The sequence below is a fragment of the Pavona decussata genome, unplaced genomic scaffold (genome assembly GCF_977016875.1).
Source record: "Pavona decussata unplaced genomic scaffold, jaPavDecu1.1 SCAFFOLD_175, whole genome shotgun sequence".
In the NCBI taxonomy this organism is placed as follows: Eukaryota; Metazoa; Cnidaria; class Anthozoa; order Scleractinia; family Agariciidae; genus Pavona; species Pavona decussata.
In genome coordinates, this window is record NW_028145586.1 from 2,396,759 (window position 1) to 2,421,225 (window position 24,467).

A 24,467-nucleotide genomic window follows, 5' to 3' on the forward strand; every position below is an offset into this window, starting at 1 on the left:
CTGAGGTACCAAGCCTTCTAACCTAGCAACCAGGCCAAAAACAAGATGGAGTCCGTCAGAAGAAGTCGTTCTACAAATATCCTTGAAAAACCACTCAGTAAAGGAAGAAACGAGGTAGTATAACGCTTTAAATGATGCTTTGAATTCTTCATAATCGGATCCTGTTATTGATGATCTGGATTTTTGCTCCTTTGTAGATCAATGTAAGCACTTTCGGTTTGTTGTTTTCCGAGATGGTCCAGTATTGCCAAAACAGAGTACACACAGTTCCTGAACTTCAAACTAAGTAAGTTGTATTGTACTAAAACGTTTTTTCTTCTGCAGTGATGCCAACTCTTCCGCTTTTTTGCCTCGTCTCCTGCTAACCCGCCTTAGTACAAAAACCTGCCGCTTTCTATGTCCACTATAAATATTGAAAAACAGACTTCTTCCTTGTCTTTTTGTGTCACACTTCCACTAGATAAGATCGAACGCGGATTGTGCCTTTTTTTTCTCCTTTAAACTTAATAAAATGTTGAAATTACGGAGGAAAGGGTTAAGCCCCCATCCCCTCCCCCATGGTTCTGCTGGCTGCCCCTGAAGATTTCTAGACGTCTCCCGATTTTGGTACTCTGGGAGTTGGCATGTATGCTTCTGTTCTCTCTACCAACCTGAAGTTATGTCAAATATATAGGGCATGGATTGTGGTCTGAAGAGAGGAAAGATTTTAGAGTAAAAGGCTGAAATATAGAAAATAAAAACTCAGATATTTTGGCCTGAAATAAGGCTAGAGTTTAATACATATACCCAGGAAAAAACAGGGTGGTACCCTCTCCAATCCCACAGTCCACCCCTGATGCTCCCCTTCCCAATCCCCTCCCCCCCCCCCCCTCCACCAACCTTTTCCTCATGAGGGCACTCTATCTAGAGCGCGTTATTTTCTTGATGGTGTCACTTTATTAAAACCACCAGAATTTATTTTGTCTTCCCTGTCTTTCTTTTAAAATTTTTTGTTAATATAGAAGAAAACAAGAAAAAGAAAATGGTTTCATTTCTGGTAGGCCCACTGTGCCCCATTCTGTAGGGGGCCCAAGATAGGAGCACCCAAAAGATATTTGAACTTCTTTGTACAGTCTGTTCAGAAGGGAATGAATCCACATGTCAATAGACCTTACTCCAAAATGGTGGCAACAGATTTGAATAAGTTAAAATTGAACTTAATGAAAAACTGATACCAGCACTGGAAAGAGCACCTTTACTTTAGTAACCCTGCAAAGTTTCAGCATATCAGGTGTAATATCAGCTGAGAAAATTTTTTTTAGTTTTTCAGAAAGTCCGGGTTCATAAACTCAATTAGTGAAAAAAAAAAAAAAAGTGAACAAGTTATGGCGATGGCTGACTTTTCGCTCGGTTGGTTAGTTGGTTCTGTTGTTAACTTTTGGGCATGCGCAGTGAATGAGTTTTAAATTCAATTCGTGGAAAAAACGCACAAACATTTTTTGTTCACGACGCATCAGAATTATCTTATTCAAACTGTAGAGAATAATTTGACAATCATTTTAGTGCGAGAATGGAGATTTTTCATTGAATCTGAGCAAAGTCATAGTTTTTTTCGTTTTTTTCCATTAAGTGGGATGTCTTTTAAGAATTTAAAAATAATTTAATTTAGAAAAAATTTAATTAAAAAATAATTTAATTTAAAAGTAATTGTCGGCATGGACTTTGAATAAACAAGACACTTTTTAGAGCTTTTACGTGGCATGCGTTGATGTATGTTTAGCACTAGTAATCTTCTTTATTGTAGGCCTCACCAATTGAAGGGCTCCGTGGAAAAAGGGCGTAAGTGACGATTTTGGCCATTTTTTTAAATGTCATCCAAATGAGCTGAAATTTTGCATGTGGCCTTTGATTTAATAGAAAAACATTGCCCTGTATTTTTTTTCGCAAATTTCTGCTTCATTTTGAAGAAAAACCTCAAGAAAAAAAAACGCGTCGGCGTTCTTTGCATTCTTTTATTCATAGCGGAAACAAGAGAAACCGATTAATGTCTTTGTGTCGTAAAATCAACGGAGCGGGAAATATGAAGTTCGATATGAATGACAATGGTATTATAAACCTCTATTGCAACAGTTTAGTTGGTGTGTGCGGCCCTGGCACACTCGGTTAAGAGGGTACAACGCTGTGTGCGGGAGGTGCCCGGATCGATGTGTGCGTACTGATACTGTTTTTTTTTTTTTTCCACTCACGTTCTCTTATAATTTTTTTTTTACGTTTTTTCTGTTGTTCCTAAGTTCGTTCAAGACTAGGGGTTTCTTATCAAGTATTATTACGCCCGATGCAGCGTTTGTTCTTCCTCGAAGGCAAAAATTGCACCGTTCGTTGTTGTGATTAGCTAGTTCACATTTCCTTCCGTTTTTTTTTTCGCTTATGTCAGCTTCGTTTTCTTGAAAAACATCAGCCAATTTTCCCTGCCAAATTTCCTTTCCGAAATAGCGGGAAGTGTAGCGTGCCGCTTATCGAAGAAAACAAACTTCGTTGTGGGTGGCTATCAAAATGTCTGGCAGCCGGTGAACTTTTCCGGCGAACCGCTCATAAAATGACCGACAGCACGATATCTTTTACAAAGTCAAGGCACTTGCATTTTGTAAGTTAAATAATGTTAAACTACGTTTTCTCATTGATAGCTAAAGAAGTAAGTTTCCAATTTGTAAAAAAAAAAATAAATAAATAAAGTTTAAGTTGTTTGTTGTTGTTGTAATCTAATGCACTACCATCGCGCTACCGAAGCGCTCTACCGATTTATCTTTTTTTCTCTCTCTGTTTTAATTATATATTTTGTTGTTGGTGTATATGTAACTGCCAGCCCAAACGCCACACATTAAATAATAACATTATCATGATGACAAGAATAACGATTTTCCTTTTGATTGTTGTCCTTTTGTTGTTTGACATTTTGGACAACTTAGACGCGGTCGACTTTTTCGAGGTCTGGATGCGTTTGGGCCTCTAGATAAAGTTCGGAAATTCTTCTGAGCTTCCGATCGCACGCCGAGAACAATAGAATTACGAGGGAAGAGAATCGTTGTCTATCTGCTGTATTTTGACAGTGCATTGACCCTTACCTTAGGCTTGGTCAATACACTTGCAAGAAGAGAACTCGACCAATATTACCCCAATATGAACCGAACAAGAAACTTCAAAAACTTCACTAGAAGCCGCTGGAGGGAAGACGGGCCGCAGAAGGGCTGGATGCATAACCGCCTTTCACATGTCGAATGCTGGGCCTTTTTTTTTTGTTTTTTCCCGCATTTATGTTTTGCTGATTAACTAGTTTTGTATGTGGGCTTCGTTTTAGTGAACAAATATTGCCCCGTATTTTTTTCCGCTGGTTTGCTCTTCGTTTTCGAGAAATAACATCTGCCGGCAAAAAAAAATCAGTTTTCCTAGCGGCATCTAGTGGAGATCTTTTGTTGAACTAGCGCTATTGGAGCCGCTAAGGATACAAGTTGCGTCGATAGCCAAAATAGCTTAAGTAACAAAATATGTATGCCATAAATATTCGAACAGCTGGCATTTCCAGTAAAAGACTCAGCGCGCGATGGAAACCTTAAGTTCAGCTAAATTCACATTGCAAGACGGTTTCGTTGATTCAAAGCTGCAATCGTGATTGAGCAAAACAGCACCGGCGATCTTATTTCGGCTCAATAATGTTTGTTTTCTTTTTTAATAGCGACCTGTAATCGACAATAGCTATGTAGTTTCGTTCCCGAGATATCTAATCAAAAGTACGGTTATCGAACCCAATCGAACATCGTTCGTTCGATTGCCGAATCTAGTCGAACTTAATAACACAGACGAACTTACAATAAAGTTTTGCCAATCAGTTTTGCTGACATAGCCGACCTATGTCGAATTTTAGGCCGTTTTCGATTTTGCTCGGATTTGCCCGAATTTTTGCATGTGATCTGCAATTCGATTGAAAAACATTGTCCAGTATTTTTTTCGCCGATTTGTGTTTCGCATTTGAGAAATAAGGTATGCAAGAAACTGCATAAACTGCACACTTTTTAAAGGGAGTATAGTGTTTGATTATTTTAAAGACACTAGATTTGGTAACTTATTCCAAATCTGTGCTCCCCTAAACTTCAATGAAACTGAATTTCCATGATTTGTCCTTGTACTGAATCAATATGTATATTGGAGGTTGACATGGTATCATGACTACGTATATTTTCATATATCTTATTTATTAAAATAGGCAGACAGATTTGCATTAAAGTGTGAGTACATACATACTTTCAAGTTACTTTTTGAAAGCTTACAACGAATTTTTGTCACAGTAATCACGTTTATACATTTTTCAAGTTTACTTTGTCATTAAAGTTTATTATTTTACTATTATTTTATTATTTCCGGTCACAAAAGAACCAACAGAAGTGTCTTTAACAAGGTGCTAAATGGAACGTCCAAAGGCCAATCCAAACAGGAAATGTTTGGCGATAAAACGTGAAAACATTGTTGAGAGACCGAAAACATTTTTTCCATCCGTAATTATGTTTTTGGTGACGTCGATTGTGACAAAACAAAAAATCGACACGTGTAAGTCTATCTATAAGTCCACGTGTTATCAAGGGTCGCCAATTAGTGGTTCCTTACTGCTATCATCCTTTGAAACTTAAAAAAGGTTTTAGCTTCAGCACCTTAATCCTTTTAGTTTTTCATTTCGATTATCCAACGGGCAACATTCAGTCGGAATGGACTCAATGCGATATCACAAAACCCGCGTGGAGGGATTCCTTAACGAAATAATTTTTCTCTCCACAATGGTCTTGTCTCCAGTAACGAAAACTTTAGCTGAGACACTGAGAAATCCTGCCTTCGAAGGCAAGGTATCTTATTGCTCCGCACGTTCGGCGATAGTGAGAGGTAGTTTTATACGCTATGTGAAAAAAGAAGTGTTAAAATTGAATGTTATTAGTTTTCTGTCAGAGAAAGCAAATCTTACGAAAAAACAACAACAAAGCATGTTCACATAAAAGGTATTGTTGGCTATGGCTTTTCTTTATTTTGTGGCTCTGAAAAGAGCCGTTTGGTGCGATGTTTCATCGGGGCGGTTTGAAACTTTAAATAATCGGTGTTAGCTCTTAATTTGATTTTTTTTTTATTTCCGCTAAATTTGGTGCGGAAATAAAAGTGACATTCCTGGTTAATAACGTTATTGTAATCTTGACAACTGACACACTGTTTGTTGAAAGGTTTCCATTTCAGTCTGACAACAAGAGCCGCTACGCGCTAAGTCTTTTCAATAAACACTTGTTTCCCTTTAATCGAGAGATGTGGACAAAAAATCAAAAATTTTTCAGGTGTAAACGCACTGAAGTAATTTGTGAAACTTCGCTTTACTGTAACCGTTCGAAATCGGTTAAGCGCTTCAGAGAAAGCCAATGTCTACATGTCTTTGTAATAGCAACGCGAATGCCTTCTGCGTTAAAGTTACATAATATTTAGACTGTTTTACAGCGGTTTTGTCAACAATAAACCAACGATTCAACAAAAATAAGTTCTTGGAGCTAAAAGCCGGTCTTTCTGTAAAGCAAAGCTTAATTGAAAAAAGAGTAGAAGCGACAGAAACGATATTTTTGGTACATTCAAGTTGATCTGATTTTGGTTCGTTAACCATCATAAAGAACTACATCGATGCCTGTCAAAAACATATCACCGCTGTGTCAAATCCGTCGAGAAGTTGCGTAAATACAAGTAGCCAATGGTTAAATTTATTCATAAGATGCAATTCCGTGTAATACCCTCGGAGTACGATCTCTGTTGGATTCAAAACTGCAAGTGCGACCGCACACTTGTCATGGGTAAGAAAGAAGTCAAAAGCTTGGCAGTTAACACATACTTGTGAGTCCTCCAGTAAGTGAATTTTTATCCAAGTAGGCTCTGTTACTGTGTGACGGGTAATAACTTAATATTTGAAATAAATGTGATGGTATATTTTCGAACTAAATATTTATTTCGTCCTCATTTGTCTCCCCCTACGTTCCAAGATTTGGCTGAATTGCCAATGTCGTGTGAAGTTTGTCACTGGTAGTGACTGATTACAACGCATGCGTAAAAACATGAGAGTCAATGTATCAAAATAACAATCCCACAAGGATGTCTTGATCTGCCTAGCCGCTAAATAAATACGTAGCTTGCCTACTTTAACAAGTTGGCGCGGTATCTTACGGAAAAAGGTGATCGAGTGACAGGTTTGAAAATCAAAAAGCAACTATTCACTTCTGCGTGGATAGCTTCAAATGGCTTCCAAAAGTAAAGGAGGGTCACTCACGAGATTATCTCGCACTGTAAGTTTGCGCGTTTTTTTTTTTTTTTTTTTTTTTTCTTCTTTTTCCTTCCCCAAATCCATAACATAAAAAATTTTTGTAACGGGAAATAGATGAGCTGTAATGATCAGTACTTAATAGTTCTCGGTTCGCACGTGATACACTGATCAGTTAAATCAAAGACAAATATTACGGCACAATTGAAAGTTTTGTAAATAGCCCATCAGTTGTCAACATCCATTAAAGCTCCTAAAGACGAAAACGAGTTCCTGTCTTTCACGAAACCAAGCCGAAAACTATTCCTCGTCTTGTTTTACCTTGGAAAAATATTGCTCTTGCCACTAAGAGTCATTGAATGCGGGACGTTTCGCTTCTTGTCGCCCATTGGTTGTTGGAAGCGAAACAACTCGCTTCTTTCACCTGGCAAAACAGTTTATTTATTGTGAGAGTGGATGCGAGACGTTTCGCTTCTTGTCGCCCATTGGTTGTAGGAAGCGAAACAACTCGCTTCTTTCACCTGACAAAACTGTTTATTTATTGTGAGTGTGGATGCGAGACGTTTCGCTTCTTGTCGCCCATTGGTTGTAGGAAGCGAAACAACTCGCTTCTTTCACCTGACAAAACTGTTTATTTATTGTGAGTGTGGATGCGAGACGTTTCGCTTCTTGTCGCCCATTGGTTGTAGGAAGCGAAACAACTCGCTTCTTTCACCTGACAAAACTGTTTATTTATTGTGAGTGTGGATGCGAGACGTTTCGCTTCTTGTCGCCCATTGGTTGTAGGAAGCGAAACAACTCGCTTCTTTCACCTGACAAAGCTGTTTATTTATTGTGAGTGTGGATGCGAGACGTTTCGCTTCTATCGCCATAAGCAGTGGAAGCGGGACATTTCGCTTCCACGACCACAATAATGGAACGCACGAGTAGCTTCAAAAATCACATTATGTTAGAAGGAATTCTTTCGCATATTATGCTTAATACTGCGTTCCCAACAAATATGAAGGCGAGATACGAGCCCGACGCGTTCCTGGAAAGTTGGTTATGCTGTTTTCAGCCTTCGGCCATACTGTCCTGTCGGCGATGAATTACTCGAATCCGTTTTTATTTCCAAAACGTACGCTGTTAATCGATTTCGATCTACCTGAAAATTGCCGTGTTTCTTAACCACGATAGTGACTTTCAGGAATGAACCTGGCAAAATCAAACAATCGCGTGGAAGTGTGGCCAGCTGAGGTGAAAGACGGCGACTTAAGGAATTAACTACATAAAATAGAAGGTTTAGTGAGCTACAGGAGAGCTAAAATCACAGTCTAAAAATGTACGGTGTTTACGTTCTGGCGTAGATATAATAATCATACAGTGGGATTATGGACACTTTCTACTGATGGATTCCGACCTGGCAACTGTTACAGGTACGCAAGACGTTTTTCTCTCCCCAGATGAAAGAAAAAGCCAATTGGTACATATATATCTAGTCGGTATATGGGTTCCCAACTCGGTTCCCAATTCAGTTCCTAACTCGGTTCCCAACTCGGTTCCTAACTCGGTTCCTAACTCGGTTCCTAACTCGAAAGATAGGTATCCTCTCCCAACTCGGTTCCCAACTCAGTTCCTAACTCGGTTCCCAACTCGGTTCCTAACTCGGTTCCTAACTCGAAAGATAGGTATCCTCTTGTCACCGATGGCCTATCCTAAACTAGTAAGCTTTAGAGACTTAACTTTTTTATATTGGCTTTAATCCTTATTTGACCCCGAACGACCTCTGATGTTGGAAAAAAAAAAGAAAAAAATAAAGAGAAAGGAAAAAAATAAAGAAAAAAAATGACCCCGACCCCGACTCCGACCCCGCGTTTTACTGACACCCATCGTGCTGTCGGTCATTTTATGAGCGGTTCGCCGGAAAGTTCACCTGCTGCCAGACATTTTGATAGCCACCCACAACGAAGTTTGTTTTCTTCGATAAGCGGCACGCTACACTTCCCGCTATTTCGGAAAGGAAATTTGGCAGGGAAAATTGGCTGATGTTTTTCAAGAAAACGAAGCTGACATAAGCGAAAAAAAAACGGAAGGAAATGTGAACTAGCTAATCACAACAACGAACGGTGCAATTTTTGCCTTCGAGGAAGAACAAACGCTGCATCGGGCGTAATAATACTTGATAAGAAACCGCTAGTCTTGAACGCGCTTAGGAATGAGAAAGAAGGTAAAAAAAAAAAAATTATAAGAGACCATGAGTGGAAAAAAAAAAAGTTACACACGCATCGATCCGGACACCCCCCGCATACAACCACACACTACATCCTACCCGCTTTACCGAGTGTGCCACGGCGGCCGCACCGATTTCTTCCTTGCAATAAAAGGTTTATATTACCATTGTTATTCATATCGAACTTCATATTTCCCGCTCCGTTGATTTACGAAACAAAGACATTGATCGCTTTCTTTTGTTTCCGCTATGAATAAAAGAATGCAAAGAACACCGATGCGTTTTTTGCTTAAGGTTTTTCTTCAAAATGAAGCAGAAATTTGCGAAAAAAAATACAGGGCAACGTTTTTCTATTAAATCAAAGGCCACATGCAAAATTTCAGCTCATTTGGATGACATTTAAAAAATGGCCAAAATCGTCACTTACGCCCTTTTTCCACGGAGCCCTTCAATTTTTTAACCTAACCTCCACTTCGCGATTGAACTAACTGAATAGTTTTAGTCAGAAAGAATGCGTGATATTGCGTTGCACAACTTGAAATTTTCCCGCCAAAAAATATTTCTCGCCAGAAAATGTCTTGAGCTGAATAACTGAAAAGGTCACTGCTAATCATAAATTTTTGCACACATGAAAACTCAACATCTTTCATCATATTTTTGCTTCTCATACAAAAGTATTACATCAAGAAGATTAGTTTGCTAAAAAAAATAGTTTGGCTGTCAGTTTTTATGCGAAAGCGGAAAGTGCCATGTCATGCATCAGTGACGTCGTAAACAAAATTATGCGAAAGCGGAAAGTGCCATGTCATGCATCAGTGACGTCGTAAACAAAATTATGCAAATTTAATATAATAATTTCTGGTGAAATGAACACTTTTAGATCTTGTCAGCTTTCATAGAGGTTTCAAAGGGAAAAAATGTTTCATTTTCGCAATTTACAACTGGTAATTTATGGGAAAGCAAAAGGACGCGGTCGATAAATAATTCTTATTTAGCAAGAGCTTGTCATATTTCATTATTTTTACTTGAAGATTGCCTAGACTGAACTCCAAAGGAAAAATTTCACGCATTTATGTCGGGTATGAAAATGTAATGCGATACTTTGTTCAACAGATTTCCCTTTGTGAGATCAGCTTGAAAAACAGCTTTCGGTTCACACAAATCTACCTGGAAGTTTAAAAAAGTATGCATTACAGTAATTTTGTAATTTTAATTCCCAAAAAAACTTCACTTGCCTATCGGGCAAGTGATGGTCAGAATCCACCAGCCCGATCGCAAAATCCACTAGCCCTGGACTGTGGAACACGAATTTACATGAAGTAGCTGCACATAGCGTGCTTCTATGAACTTTGAATAAAAAAAACTTGAAATTTTTTTAATCGGCGCATCAGAATAATCTTGTTCAATCTGTAGAGAATATTTTATAGTACAAGAATGGTTATTTCTCGTTACATAATCGGGCAAAGATATAATTTCTTTTAGCTTTCAAGGACGTTTCCGTAGTCGTCTTAATTTCAATTGCTGATGTGTCATCTGCATTCACGAGTTGGCTCGCAGTCCGCCTTTGATTTTAGAGATGAATTGAATGACTGGCTAAATAGACTGATGGCATTCATTGATGGAGATGTAATTTGTATCAACAGGTTATCAGAGCTAGGCCAGCAAGTTGGCTCCAGAGTCCTTGATGTCTTGGTTTTACGGGAGAAGGGAATGAAGCGGGAAGTTAGAGTACTAAACATTCTTCTATTTGTCAAGTCAGTTTTATGGAAGGTAATCTTCATGACCATTTAGTTATGATTACACAAATATGTTTTTGTCTGATATTATGCTAGCCTGATTCTCAGACGTCCCAGGTCGTTTGTAGAGGGAGAGAAGCAAGGGGGCTGCGAATGACCTCGGACGTCTGAGAATCAGGCTAATACTTTTATGCTAATCAGTATTTCATGTAAACAGCAAAACAAATTTTGTTTCTGTTATCTCTTTTTAGTCGCTCTTTGGCAAAGAAGCAGATAAGCTGGAACAAGCAAATGACGATGACAAAACTTGTATCCTTTTAGTGCCATTTTCCTCTCAGAGAACGGCCTTGGAGCATTGGATGACAACACAGGGAAATTGACAACATGGCTTTCAGTCAGTCAGAATTTGTGTGTGCAAAAATATATAATTGTATTATTCAACCCTTAACACTGCTTGTAGATTACATTATTGAAAAAGAACCACTGGTTAACAAATTTATATCAGTTCCAAAAGATAAAGGTAATCAATTCAACAGTAATTTCTTTTAGTAGAGAAAGGAGCTAGCTATCATGCTAGTTTGATTTCTTTAGTGTTTCTTCAAACATAAGCTGGAAAATTTAAATAATTTGCTTTGCTTTTCTTGTGATTTCTCCACAGGAAGTCTAAACTGCACGTCTTTTGTTGCTGGGATAGTAGAAGCTGTGTTGCATGGATGCAACTTTGTAAGTAATCTTCTTGCTTGTAATGCTCAGGTATTTTTAGATTCGAACTCATTATAAACACTTAAATTGCAAAACAGAAATATTTTTCAGAATTTATTTGTCTGTTCTTGTTGTAGCCCGCAAAAGTAACAGCACACTGGCACAAAGGAACAACTCTAATGATAAAGTTTGAAGAATCTGTAATCGTAAGAGACAAATCAATGGATGGAAGATGAAAATATATGTCTTGGTACATTGTAACATTGTGTAAAAATATTAGTGTTTGTAAAAATACAAATTGTGCTTATGTTTAATTGGATGTAATAATCAGTAAGAAACACTACACACATACAATAAAACTGCATAATATTTTATTGAAGAGGAAGATTTAGACTTAAACTGTGCAACAACTTTAAAGATAAAGTACAAATAATCTATAGCCAACACTGCACAAAATGATTTTGTGGCCTTTTTGTTGTTATTAAATTTAAAAAACTAAACCAAGGAAAGTGAAGGGCTCCAGGCAAGTATACATATGTCCTCAGAAACTTTCCAAGCCAAAGAACATCCTTAAAATAAAAAAAATAAAAAAAAACTAATTGGTAACTAATTGGATATCCTAAATCATTTTTTGGCAATAATTTGTTTCCATGTAGACGCAAGATTTTTTTAAAGAAAACAGTCAAAAGTCACTGACAGCATTCTTGCCTGCAGTCCTTCTTGTTGTTTTAAGAGCTAAGAATTTTTTTTCTTTGACATAACATGACAAGCAAGTATAATACATATTCTTACTACTATCTCATCAGTCATGATTTACAACACAATAAACATGCCACCAAAAATATTTTTTGTTTGCTTGTTGAATATTTACAGCATAACATCAACAAAATGGTTTCTTTATAATTTTTGAATCCTATGAAGGAATAATAAATTTATTTAACCGACGCAAGTTCAACAGCTTTTCAATATTTGCATGTCAATATAATTTAAAAAATACTACTAATTTTTTTATTTACATGGTCTGCATTTTTACAACTTAGACAATAATTGTAGAAACTATGAAGCTCAAACATAGAAAGATTTGGCTTCTAAACTATTGCAAGGCTTCTAACTAGAAATAATATTAATTAAAGTCTTTGTCCTGCAGATTTGCTCGACTCTAATAAAGTCTGAAAAAGTCAATAATGGGTGCTTTTTCTAACATCTGCAAAGAATAATAATTGCCCCAAGGACACCCAAATACACATCTTGATTCCCTCAACACAAACCATATTTTCTGTATCGCCAAACCCTGTTATTACATACACCACTGGGACCAGGAAAAGTGTCCATATTATCAGTGCCCTTAATACTGAGTTTATTTTTATTGCTTCTTTCAATTACATGCAAACTCTGAAGTTCAATACCCAACTAATGACTGTGTTTTCGCTGCTGTCAATCCCAATTATGGCAACAGCCAACAAACCTTGAAAAGCAGAAACAAACAAAATGGATCGAAATCTACCAATCACAACCAACAGACATGACCTTTTGACCCAGCTGAAATGAACACCTGTTTCCTAAGGTCCGCTTAGATGATTGATTGCAGCGAAAAACATAAACTGTTGGTCAAGGTTTGAATTTCAGAGTTTGCAGGTTATTGAAAACCGCAATACGGTAAATGTCCGGGGCAGTACTGAGAAAAGTGTTTGTAATAATGAGGTGTCCCTATTAAGTCGGGTACTGTAAACTTAAATCTATTAAAACTCAATTTTTTACTATTAATTATAAATTATTACATTGAACAAACTACCGAATGCCACGATGAACTAATGAACTACTTGTTGGGTTTGGCTTTGACTTTGCCTTCTTTACTGGATCAGTAGCAAAACACTTCCAAAGTCGGAGTGTCTCATCTGCCGCGGCGGAAACAACTGTCTGTCCGTCCGGACTCATGGCCATGTGAAGGACTCGACAGGAATGTCCGGTCAGTTCTGTTACTTTTGTCATTGATGGGTATTTCCAGACGGTCAGTTGGTTTTGTGCGTAGCCATGGCTGGACACCAGTTCCTTGTATTCTTTTGACCAGAGAATGGAGCAAACCTGGTGGTATCATAAAAAAGGATTTTAATCTTCCAAATTCAAACTAAACAAGACTAAAAGAAGGATTAAAAAACATTTTCATCTTGTGGTTCAAATAGGACACATCTGCGCACAAAGCTCTGTTTTTTATTATAATAAATTATTATAATAATATTATGGGTGACAAATTACTCCTTAGTTTTGGCATGCAATTCCAGAGTTAAAAAATAACTTCACAAAATTGCTATGGCAACGTTTTTCAATACAAATAACGATAAACAAGTCAAAAACTCACGACTGTGAACGTAATTTGTCACCCATGATATTTAAACGTAATCAAATGTTATTCATACTAATTCACTTGTTTTTTGTGCAGTTATGGTAAAATTTTCATACCCTGCAATTGGCCACTTTGCAATTGGCCGCTTTAGGCGGATCTTTCACATGATGAGATCACATTCAAACCCTTCAATGTTGTTGGTCTTTAAATTGGCAGTGATAAAAATGGTGTAATCCAGGGAGTAGTTAGACACATTTCAATAATTGATTACCTGTGAATGAGTGTCAATGCTGTTGAGGCAGTTTCCTGCACCAACATTCCAGAACCTGATGTTGCGATCAGCAGTTCCACCACCACTAGCCAGTACATTACGTTGAAATGGACACCAATCCAGTGCCTAGAAATGCCACACAAAATCCAAAGTTTGAGGTCACTTTAAATGTAAGAAAATTAATTATTGAAAATAAATACAAAACTGTAAAACATATTGCACTTAAATTTACAAAACTACCGGTAAATGGTTTTTTTTTTCCCAAATTGAAGCTTAATTATCTCTGAAAATGTGTGGTTGTAAACCCTTAATTTTATTTTTGGCTTCGAATAACCGGTGCTAAGATCTGCTTTCCTTGTGTACAGTTGTAAACGTCTTAAAAAAGGAGGCACTGTTCCTAAGTGGTTATTAAGTATTATTTTTAGTTAACTATGGAATAACCACCTTTGTGCACACAGGCAATAAAAGAATAGACCATTTCTGAGTTGCTTTGAACCTCATTACGAAAGCGAGGATAAGTGCAAAGTTTTTATTATGAAAATTAGTTTTCATTCATGTGCAAACAAAACTAATTTTCATATGAAATGCTTTGCACTTAGCCTTGCTTTCATAATGAGGTTCACAGTAACTTGGAAATGGCCTTAAATCCCAAAGAAACAGTTCACCTAGACAAAGAAAATGGTTGCAAAGGTTACCCACCTTGACAGCAGCTTGATGTTGGTTGAAGGTATACAGAGGAGCATTGCTGTTAGTGATTGTATTGATGCTGGCATCCCAGATCAACAGCAGGTTATCGTTTCCTCCGCTAGCGAGGTATTTTCCATCAGGGGACCACCTGAGCCCACACACTTCTTGGGAGTGTCTGGAAAGAGTAGCAACATGGTGATCTGCCATTCGGACATCATGGTGGTGTATCGCTCCGTTTCTGCACCCGCTGAAGAATAAAGGAATTAATTTAAAATTAGATTAAGGAGGAGGCAGTTTAACCGAGTGGTTAGCTGGAGTTGTTTCTCAGCCCAGAGTTCAACTCCTCAGATGTGCTTGAAATTAACCAACTGGTCTTCCTCCTATCAGTTGGGATTTTTAACCATGTTATGTTCAATTTAAATTATTTCTAGCACTCGTGCTATAAACACTATCAAGGGTAAATAAAGGTTCTGATGAGTCAGATAAATAAACCGCAAACTGTAAGCTCAACAATTTTGTTTTGTGGTTTGTGGGTTTTTGTTCTGGTTTGATCATGTCTGATTGGTCATGAAACACTCAGCAAGCATTAATAAACAGTAATTAAATCTTAGGAATACCCTAGGAAGTATAAAACTTGATGAGAAAAACCTGAGAATCCTAGTTAACGGATTAGGGAAAGTTTCTGTTTTGGAAATTATGTAACAAACACGTCTATCTATTCTTTGTTTTCCGTTTTTTTGTCCATATCCTTGACAGCTCAACTTCAATTGAAATTATGAAAAATTAAATTCAATTATGGTACAGGCAAGAGTGATGGAACCCCTTCTTGAAAAAAGAAGACAAAAGTAGATCTACATCCATAATAATAATGATGATTATAAGTTATTTGTCCTCCCTCCCAACAGAATTAAGATTCCAGAACTATTTCTCGTGTTCATGGTTTTTTCAGTCACACTGTTAGTAAAAATTTTCCAAATAACTATACCACAATCCCAAAGAACATGCATGTCTATTTTTACTAACAATAGTGACTGTATCAAGGTAATGTTGAACAGTCACAGCATTATTGTGCTTTTCAAGAACACGCGGACTCTGAACTTCAAACTTGAACCACCCGTTACACTTTTCACTGCTGTCAATCACTGCAGAGGACCTCTTAGAAAACAAAAACGTTTGGGTCAACACGGTCAGAAGATCAGTTTGTGCGCTGTGATTGACAAATTTCAATCCACTTTGTTGGTTCCTGTATTTTTGTGGTCAGTTGGTTGTTGCCATAATAATTATTATGATTGACGGCAGTAAAATGGGTTTGAAGTTCAGAGTCCGTATGTTATTAAAAGGCACAGTAAGTGTTTTCAGAATTTATTTTCCATTTTGATTTTGCTGCATTCTTACCTTGAAAGAATGTAGGAATTCCATGAAAGACAACCAACCCGACCAGTGTGACCTGCCATGCTACGCATACGTTTCTGAGCCACAACATCCCACAACTGTAAATGGAAATAGAGCCATTATGTGTCTGTCACATGTTTGTTTTACAAAGTAATTCTCCTATCTTGTCCCCACACTTTTCTTATAAAAGTACTGGGGAGAAGTTATTAAAGTTTCAAGAAAGTTCACCTTGGGTGATCATATCCTTAATTCTCATGACCTCAGGGGTTGAATAAGCATTGTTATTACATTATAAAGGAGAAATTTGATGCTGATCATTTTTACGGCTTAAAGGGTTTAGTAACATTATCTTGATCAGCCAATCGTTTAATCAATCTGATCAAAAGACACAAAAATTGTTCAAGAGAGCAGGAGTTTTAAAAGTTTACGGTAAGGGTCATGGGGATTTGATGTCATCTCAAAAACTCTTAAACATTTTGTTTTAATAACAGAAACTGAAAAATAATATTGTTTCAGTCTTGTTATATATTACCACCCCAGTGTACTAAAAACTGTTGATCAGTGTCTCCGACCACAGACAGACTGGGTTGAAGTGGATTTACAACTTTGTGAGATGGCAATAAATTAAGGCCAGCAGCTACATGTAGTTTTCTATAAACAGTCTTTTCTTAGCATTCACAGTTCAAGAAAAAATCTGTACCCACCCCATGGAAGGTCATCAGAAATTCCTAGGGGGAGGGGGGTCTTAGAAGCCAAAATTGTAGAAGCAAAGTATGAAGCTACATGTAAACTGGAATTTCCTGGTGGGAGGAGAAGTGCAAAACAAAAACCCTTCTGTGGGGGGAGTATGGATACTTTCTGGAACTGCACAATTTGCAAAGACATCACAACACCAAGACCCCTCCTGACAAAAATTTGAGACTACCGGACCCATATCCACACAACAAGACTAAAATTTTGCAGATATATTTTTTGAGATACCAATTGCTTCTCCAAGTACCATTGGCATTCAAGGTATTTCTATTGTACCCTTCAACTAGTATAAGTGATGATCATGAAGCTAAGTCTTTAAACAAGAGATCATTCCATCTGGAAGGGAGCTGGCACCAACCTGCACAACTCCATTACTGTCTCCAATCGCAAGGTAATTGCCTTCCTTAATCCAAGCCACAGAACCAACATAGCAGTCACTCTGACAAAGCTGTACGATGTCACCTGTCGCTGCATTCCACAGATACACAAAACCACCCAGCGCTACAGCTAAGTGATTGTTACAGCTCCAGTCCAACAGATTAAGATCTTAAAATAGAGTAACACACACTCCTTAGTTACAACTCCAAAGTCCTCCACAAATTTGGAAACTGGATGGTGCAAACACAATGTTTCAGAAACATAATTTGTTTCCTAGATGTTTCTCCATTTTTGTACACACAGACCATTTGTTGAGGAGGCATAGAAACTAGCCTATATGGTACTATCCGCACACAAATTTTAAGTTTCTTGATGGAGTCGCCTCTTCTACATTTCCCTTATGGCTTCATCACTCATTCTGGCAGCTCCCATGCCCCAAAAGCCTCTTCCAAGCATCATATAGTTGGGAATGGCTCAAAGAAAATATTGTGATGCATGCAAACAACAGAGAAAAGGAAAAATATATCGCAAGCGGTTTCCTCGCCATTATTATTTGCATGGATCACAAATTTCCACACCTAAGTTCCCAATATCTGGATTCCTGGAACAGGCTAGATTTTCCATCAATGTAGTTTGAATTTGCTTTGACATCGAAAAAAATACCCTCACAAAAACTTTAACCATTTAATCCCCAACATCAACATGCAAATTCTCCTAACCATTCTCTGTACAAATTGTCTCATCGTACTAGTTGGGAGGATTTGTTTGAACATCAAAACATTTCATCTTTGATGATCATTTCCTTTCTTAATGTCATGTGACCTGCATGTTTGATTAAGTAGTTGAAGGGGTGTGTGGAATAAGGCCCTTGTAAGTGATTTTTGACATAAGGTGAAATTTTCCTTTTGTTTCATAAATGAATACAAGGTAATTTGAAAGGAGAACCTAGCAGTCTATCAGAAGTCACTGCTTTTTTCCAGGCACCCCTTCAGTTGTAAAAAAGGATATTTTAACTGCTGGTCACTCTTGGGGCTTTAAGGGTTAACTGACTTTTTTTACTTCTTCACTCTTTACAGCAGAACTATATGTAGCTTAGCCAATCAAGAACGGTGGAGAAACCAGTTTATATGCCAATGGATAATTTATACCTGCACCTGTCAGCTGTTTGTTTAGCTGAACTGATTAATAGAAAACCAACAGAATTAGGTAAGAGAAGATACGATCACTGTTAAAAAAATGAAAAAGAAGAGGGAAATCTTCCTTTATCAAAGTTGTTTGATAAAATAATTCTCTCCGCACGATTCAGCTAACTTAAGTGGCGCGTTGGTGTATATTTAGCTGACCTTGACATTGGAAAACGAATTGACCTTGCATTGAAATGGCTTACTATATGTTTACTGGCTTACAACATTAACTTAACTAAATCAACTAATAATGATCACTTAAATAAACCTTTTTTCTTCTACACTGTGAACTTACAATAATCATCAACGAGATCAGGAGCATCAAGAATCCTCTCTGGAACCTGAGGAATATGCCTGGCGTTTTTCTTTGTCGATGTGGCAGGAGTTTTGTTCTGGCTGTACAGCACTCGAAGGTCATTCAAGTGGCCTGAAAAAATAAAAATCACTTATGTGAGAAATCGAGATCACTTAAGAGAATGGCAGACCCCTAAAAACATCTGTCATTTATAATTTTATTCGGAGAACCGAGAAATGGGCTTTAAACGAACAATAAGCAAGCCGACTTTAATTTAACAATGCCAGTCGCGACCTTGCATAGCTTTGCATGCATGCATAATTTCAATCGCTTGTTTTATAAGCGATCAAACACGATCCGAATTCATAAATATCTGAATTCATCAAGCAGTTACCTTCTCTAGGTGTCGGTGCTTTATTCTTAAACGCTAGAATCCTGGCGTTCGCTTCGTTTCCACCAAGGTTTTCTGCCATGTTCTTCTTGAACTCAGCTTTCGAAGGACTCATGCATTCATTCTCTTGATTCTCATGATCAGCTGATACCATTTTATAGTAGTTCGCTTCGAAGTTCATGGCACTTCGATTGGGAATGAATCTGTCTTCTGATGGCGTCTTCGCTTTTCTTGGTGTTTTCTTCAATGATTTTGGCGTCTTCGAAGGAGTCTTGCTGCAATTCAATCTCGAAGGGTTGCGAGTTGGCGTGGAGGAAGCGGCGCTGGAACATCGGCGCTCAGCTGATTTTCTCTGCCATCGAGGGACCGGTCCTCTGTTCATCGGACCGTCGAGTCTCAGGAGATCATTCACCTCAGTTTCAAAGCTGAAATGCGACATCTTCTTGCAAAAAAAGTGGAATAAATTTGCCTCATAAAGAGCTCGTGCGAAATATTTTCACTTTTCTCAAAACTCGTGCAAATCGTACAGATTGAAAAGGACGCGGTAATTTTCCTCCTTGCTTCTGATTGGACAATTATCACAACACTCACTGTGATTGGTTATCACCTTGACAGCTCAAAACAGCTGATCGCTTAGTCGTTGTCGTGGCAACAGCATACTTGGTACTAGTCTCCTCGCGCCCAAATCTTCGATATTCCAGAAGATTTCCACGAAATGGAGGTCTGGCAGTTCAGTTTGGTTCTGTTTGTTGGTTTGGGCGCAAACATAATCGAATGCACGGATTTCCACTCTTTTACGGTAAAAGACTTGCAGGGAAATGTTGTTCCAATGAGTGTGTTCAAAGGAAAAGTAAGTTTTATGACTGTTTTGCGCGATTGCGTGACACATCAGCACAAATTGCGCATTGGATATCAGAGCTTAACATTTTATGCTTTTTAAATTCTTTTAAAAGGAAAACTTCATGTCGTCTAATGTCATGAATTTTAAACGTAATTTTGAGTTAATTTCTTTAAAAATCCATGCAAATAATAAACAGAACCTCGTTCGAAGATCTTCGACCTTGATAAAAATACTACCTCGTCGCCACCTCTTCAGATTTATAAACAAAGACATCATACAGGAATTAACCCGAGTATCAGCAAGGCGTGATACTCAAGGTATAGAGGAATGGATGAAACATACAACCTCTGTTATGCATGAAAACCTTGATGAATGCCCCATTTGTTAGAAGTTCAACGCACTATTGCAACGAAACGTGCAAAATGACATGTTGGAAACAAAACAACGGCATATTGTTTATCTAAAACGTCCTATTTGATCTATACAAAGGAGTACTCGAATCCATTTTGGCACCGAACAATTAGGATTTATATTTTAACTTTGCACACCTTAAAAATGGTGTTTATCACCCTTGAGGTTGATCTCTCTATTTTTTTTATTGGAGGAGGAACTTTGCTTCAAATAATAATATTATTGACTCTCGACTCAGGTCATAGTTGGGAGAGCGGTCACAGTATTAAAAATAATTATTATTCAAAATAATTATTATTAAAAAATATAACTATTATTGCCTCTCGACTCAGGTCAAATTAGGGAGAGGGGTCACAGTATTAAAAATACTAATGGGTGCGAGAGACAAACAATAACACCTAAGTGTAGTAGTGTTTGATTATCCTAAATGTTTGTACAGTCAGTCGTAATCAGTCTGAAAATATACTTTATTCAAGAGTGTAAATAGTCTCCTTCGCAGCCGTTACAGGGATGGAAGGCATGCTTCCAATTTTACTGTTATAGGGTGCAGGGTGGTAATTTGTGGCTGAAATCTTTTCTGGTCAATTTTGTTCTGGTTCCTTACCAAATTACAGGGTTTTGTTTGGAAAGAATTCTCACATGCAGTGGAACCCCACTAATACGGTCACCAATGGGCAAAAATAATTTTGCTGTATATTTAACCGGTGACCGTATTATTAAACAAGGGTTTTTTTTTTACAAGAAAATGTATCGTGGTTTTGCCGAGCGGCCAAAAAAAAAGTGGCCGTAATAACGAGGTGGCCGTAAGGCGGGGTTCCACTGTAATTTGCAATAATTAACCCTTTAAAGGGGCAGTATCATGGGAGATTTAATGGTTTTGGACAAAAATTTACTAAATTTAAACTTTGAACACTGTGTTAATTAATTTCTAAATCACTAATTGTAAAGAAAAATTAATAGTGATTGTACTCAGAAGAAAGGTTGAACCAAAAATATAGTAAAACGATTTTTTTGTGCGTTACGACAGCGAAAATTGAAAACGTCGGCCCGACGTTTTCAAATTTGAACCCATTTTTTTTGGTCATCTGCCGGTAAAAATATCCGTGGATAGTTTCTTTGCATTCTGATAGTCTTTTAATGGAATTTTGGTCATTACATCTTGGCTGCTATCAACCGAATAGCGTCTTTTCGATTTTCAATGTGTTACTAAAAATAGCGTGATACTGTCCCTTTAAGCTCCAGTGGTGACCACATCTAATTTCTCCTTACAACACCACTGTTTGATAAACATTTTAGTCAGGAGAATAAAGGAAAATAATCAAAGATAAAATGCCTTGATTTTTAAACAAAATCTCCCAACTGGTACCATAGGAAACATATGGAGGACAGTGAGGAGAATATACATGTTGAGGAGAATGTAGATGTTGATATTGGGGTGCGGCTGAAAGGGTTAAGGAGCTAATTTTTTGGTGACTGGAAATTTATATCCCACAATTTATTTTTTGTGATGTCATCACTTTTAGTGTTTAACTGTTGGGTTTTATACTTACAGATCCTATTGATTGTCAATGTTGCCAGCGAATGTGGCTTTACAGATCAGCATTATAAAGAGCTGATTGAACTCCAATCCAGACTCTCTGACGAGGATTTCAGTGTCGTGGCATTCCCGTGTAACCAGTTTGGCAATCAGGAGCCCTTGAGAAACAGCGGCATTGCACGATTCGTCAAAAACAAGTACAATGTGAACTTTCCAGTTTTCTCAAAAATCAAAGTAACAGGTGAAGATGCTCATCCTCTTTATAAGTACCTTTACGAGGATGTGAACAAGGCACCGCAGTGGAACTTTGGAAAGTATCTTGTCAACAGGGCCGGGAGAGTGATTCAGTTTTGGAACCAGCAGGTGTCGCCAATGAGTGTGATCGATTTTATTAACAAGCACCTGAACATGGCAATGACTGATCAATATGAAGTGTACAGGGTCAAGGAACTCTGATGAACTGTAGTCAGTAGAGACATGATGTAATTTCAGAAGTAATATATCAAACATGAGAAAGCGTGTTTCATCAGATATCCAAACACTGAGAAGTAGGTGGAAAAAACGAGGCGCAGCCAAGTTTTTTTAAACGACTTTGAGGTGTTTGGATGTCTGATGAAACACACTTTCGAGTGTTTGATATGGCTTCTCAAATGATCAATAATTCTTGGAGAAATTCAAGGCTAAAGTTGGCAAAATTTTATGGCAATTAGAATCACATATCCAAACCACGGTCAGGGTAGTGATTTTCTTTGTTTTCTTTTGGTGAATTATTAATGAGTTTGAGAAGGGTAGTTCAACTTGTAGCTAAGAAAATATCCAGCAGATCCTATTGAATAGTTCAAGATATCTACAAATGGTGAAATTTGGTAGTATTTGCTCTCAGTTATTGGAAAAATAACAAAGGATAAAGTTGTAATTAGTTTCCTCAAAAAAAAAAAGGTTTGAGCTAATTTACTGGTTAAAAATATAGTAATTCAAACAATAACTATTTTTGTTAACCTTAATATTTTTGTATTTGACATCTTTCATATCAATAATATAATAATACAGTAGAACCCCGATAACTCCAACTCGGATAACTCAAACTCACTTGTTTATGTCCCTAGGGACCTCGGAGTGTCGTAAAACTCTCTTCGGAACCTAAAAAGTCTCTCAGGGGATGTTTTCGGACACACTGATTGGATTGGGGGCTTTTAAAAGAATATTTGTATTTCATCCTAATATCAAGTTTTTTCCAAGGGGTATTAAGTCCATGACCAAAATTGACCAAATTATGAAGTCAGCATTTTTCACTTCTTTATGTCCCTTGCGATCTCAGTGCGTCTTATACTCCCTTGGGAAACTAAAAAGTGTCTCGGGGACGTTTTCGGACACACTGATTTGATTGGAAGCTTTGCAAAAAATATTTGTATTTTGTCCAAAAACCAACTTTTTAACAAGGGGTTAATCCATGGTTTTGGCCAAAAATGACCAAATTTTTAAGTCGGTATTTTTTCACTTGTTTATGTCCCTAGGGATCTCAGCGTGTCGTGAAACTCCCTTGGGAATCATTTTTAACTGCAAATATCGTCCTGACAAAGGAAATTCTTGTTTGACTCTCACCGTGACTTTATCTTTTGTGGGCTATTTCTTTGTCCCTAGTCCCTTGGGAGGTCTAAAAAGTGTCTCATGGGACATTTTCAGACACACTGATTCCATTGGAAGCTTTTAAAACAATATTTCTATTTCGTCCAAAACTCCAATTTTTTCCAAGGGGTAAGTCTATGGTTTTTGGCCAAAAGGTACCAAATTTTGAAGTCAGCATTTTTCACTTGTTTATGTCCCTAGGAATTTTGATGTGTCTCCAGACTCCCTTGGGAATCATTTTCAAGTGCAAATAATGCCCTAAAAAAGAATTCTGTTTCTGTTTAACTCTCCATGATACTGACATCATCTTTTGTGGGCTTTTTTTTTGTCCCTGCATGGTCCCTTAGGGGGCCTATAAAGTGCCCCCGGGGACATTTTCAGACACACTGATTTGATTGGAAGCTTTTAAAACAATATTTGTATTTCGTCCAAAAATCGACTTTTTAACAAGGGGTAATAAAGTCCATGGTTTTGTCCAAAAATGCCCAAATTTTGAAGTTGGCATTTTCCACTTGTTTATGTCCTAACGGATCTCGGCGTATCTTAAAATTCCCTCGGGAATCATTTTAAAGTACAAAAATGTCCTGACAAAGAATTTTCTGTTTAACTCTCACCCTGACATGATCTTTTGTGGGCTATATTTTTGTCCCTAGTCCCTTGGGAGGCCTTAAAATTGTATCACAGGACTTCTTATGACACACTGATTCGATTTGGAAGCTTTTAAAAGAATATTTGCATTTCGTCTCACCCTGACTTCATCTTTTGTGGGCTATTTCTTTGTCCCTGGTCCCTTCCGAGGCCTTAAAAGTGTCTCAGGGGACATTTTTGAACACACTGATTCGATTAGAAGCTTTTAGAAGAATATTTGTATTTCGTCCGAATATGGACTTTTTCCTAAGGGATTAGTCCAGGGTTTTTGGTCAAAAATGGCCAAATTTTGAAGTCTGCATTTTTCACTTGTTTATGTCCCTAGGGATCTCAGAGTGTCGCAAAATGCCCTTGGGAATCATTTTAAGTTCAAATAACCCCCTGAAAAAGAATTTTCTTTTTAACTCTCACCCTGACTTCATCTTTTGTGGGCTATTTCTTAGTCCCTGGTCCCTTGGGAGACCTAAAAAGTGTCTCAGGGGACGTTTTTGGACACACTGATTCGATTGGAAGCTTTCAAAAGAATATTTGTATTGCGTTCAAGAATATACTTTATTCAAAGGGGTTAGTCCAGTGTTTTTGGTCAAAAATGCCCAATTTTGAAGTCTGCATTTTTTACTTGTTTATGTCCCTTGGGAATCATTTTTAAGTGCAAATAACGCCCTGACAAAGAATTTTCTGTTTAATCCTCACCCTGACTTAATCATTTGTGGCCTATTTCTTTGTCCCTGGTCCCTTAGGAGGCCTAAAAAGTGTCTCAG

At 37.6% G+C, this 24,467-nt stretch overlaps 3 protein-coding genes across 3 annotated transcripts; 2 read left to right on the forward strand and 1 right to left on the reverse strand.

Annotated features, from left to right (window-relative positions):
- Window position 1: 1 nt before the first annotated feature.
- Window positions 2-11,410, forward strand: LOC146463651 (trafficking protein particle complex subunit 5-like). Its single transcript, XM_085084045.1, has 7 exons — window positions 2-114; window positions 198-286; window positions 10,157-10,283; window positions 10,501-10,558; window positions 10,710-10,769; window positions 10,908-10,972; window positions 11,089-11,410. Exons 1-7 carry the CDS (start codon window positions 46-48, stop codon window positions 11,185-11,187), a joined length of 567 nt encoding a protein of 188 aa, XP_084940171.1. The 5' UTR covers window positions 2-45; the 3' UTR covers window positions 11,188-11,410.
- On the reverse strand, window positions 11,315-19,213 carry LOC146463652 (cell division cycle protein 20 homolog). The gene is made up of 7 exons (XM_085084043.1): window positions 18,647-19,213; window positions 18,253-18,384; window positions 16,754-16,941; window positions 15,646-15,740; window positions 14,263-14,497; window positions 13,564-13,689; window positions 11,315-13,033 (listed from the first exon to the last, which is right to left on the reverse strand). Exons 1-7 carry the CDS (start codon window positions 19,080-19,082, stop codon window positions 12,740-12,742), a joined length of 1,506 nt encoding a protein of 501 aa, XP_084940169.1. The 5' UTR covers window positions 19,083-19,213; the 3' UTR covers window positions 11,315-12,739.
- A 133-nt stretch (window positions 19,214-19,346) lies between these two features.
- LOC146463653 (uncharacterized) lies at window positions 19,347-22,022 on the forward strand. The gene is made up of 2 exons (XM_085084044.1): window positions 19,347-19,493; window positions 21,448-22,022. The coding sequence occupies exons 1-2, from the start codon at window positions 19,359-19,361 to the stop codon at window positions 21,886-21,888; spliced, it is 576 nt and encodes a 191-aa protein (XP_084940170.1). The 5' UTR covers window positions 19,347-19,358; the 3' UTR covers window positions 21,889-22,022.
- The last annotated feature ends 2,445 nt before the right edge of the window (window positions 22,023-24,467 follow it).

What these genes read in the sequence shown, in the direction of transcription:
- LOC146463651 (XM_085084045.1), top strand. Translation starts at nt 46, where the DNA reads ATGGAGTCCGTCAGAAGAAGTCGTTCTACAAATATCCTTGAAAAACCA. An exon ending in GTTCCTGAACTTCAAACTAA is followed by an intron (nt 287 to 10,156) that starts GTAAGTTGTATT and finishes TTGTATCAACAG; the next exon opens with GTTATCAGAGCTAGGCCAGC. An exon ending in TCAAGTCAGTTTTATGGAAG is followed by an intron (nt 10,284 to 10,500) that starts GTAATCTTCATG and finishes ATCTCTTTTTAG; the next exon opens with TCGCTCTTTGGCAAAGAAGC.
- LOC146463652 (XM_085084043.1), bottom strand. Translation starts at nt 19,082, where the DNA reads ATGTCGCATTTCAGCTTTGAAACTGAGGTGAATGATCTCCTGAGACTC. An exon ending in AGCACCGACACCTAGAGAAG is followed by an intron (nt 18,385 to 18,646) that starts GTAACTGCTTGA and finishes TTATTTTTTCAG; the next exon opens with GCCACTTGAATGACCTTCGA. An exon ending in AACATCAAGCTGCTGTCAAG is followed by an intron (nt 13,690 to 14,262) that starts GTGGGTAACCTT and finishes TGGCATTTCTAG; the next exon opens with GCACTGGATTGGTGTCCATT.
- LOC146463653 (XM_085084044.1), top strand. Translation starts at nt 19,359, where the DNA reads ATGGAGGTCTGGCAGTTCAGTTTGGTTCTGTTTGTTGGTTTGGGCGCA. An exon ending in TGAGTGTGTTCAAAGGAAAA is followed by an intron (nt 19,494 to 21,447) that starts GTAAGTTTTATG and finishes TTATACTTACAG; the next exon opens with ATCCTATTGATTGTCAATGT.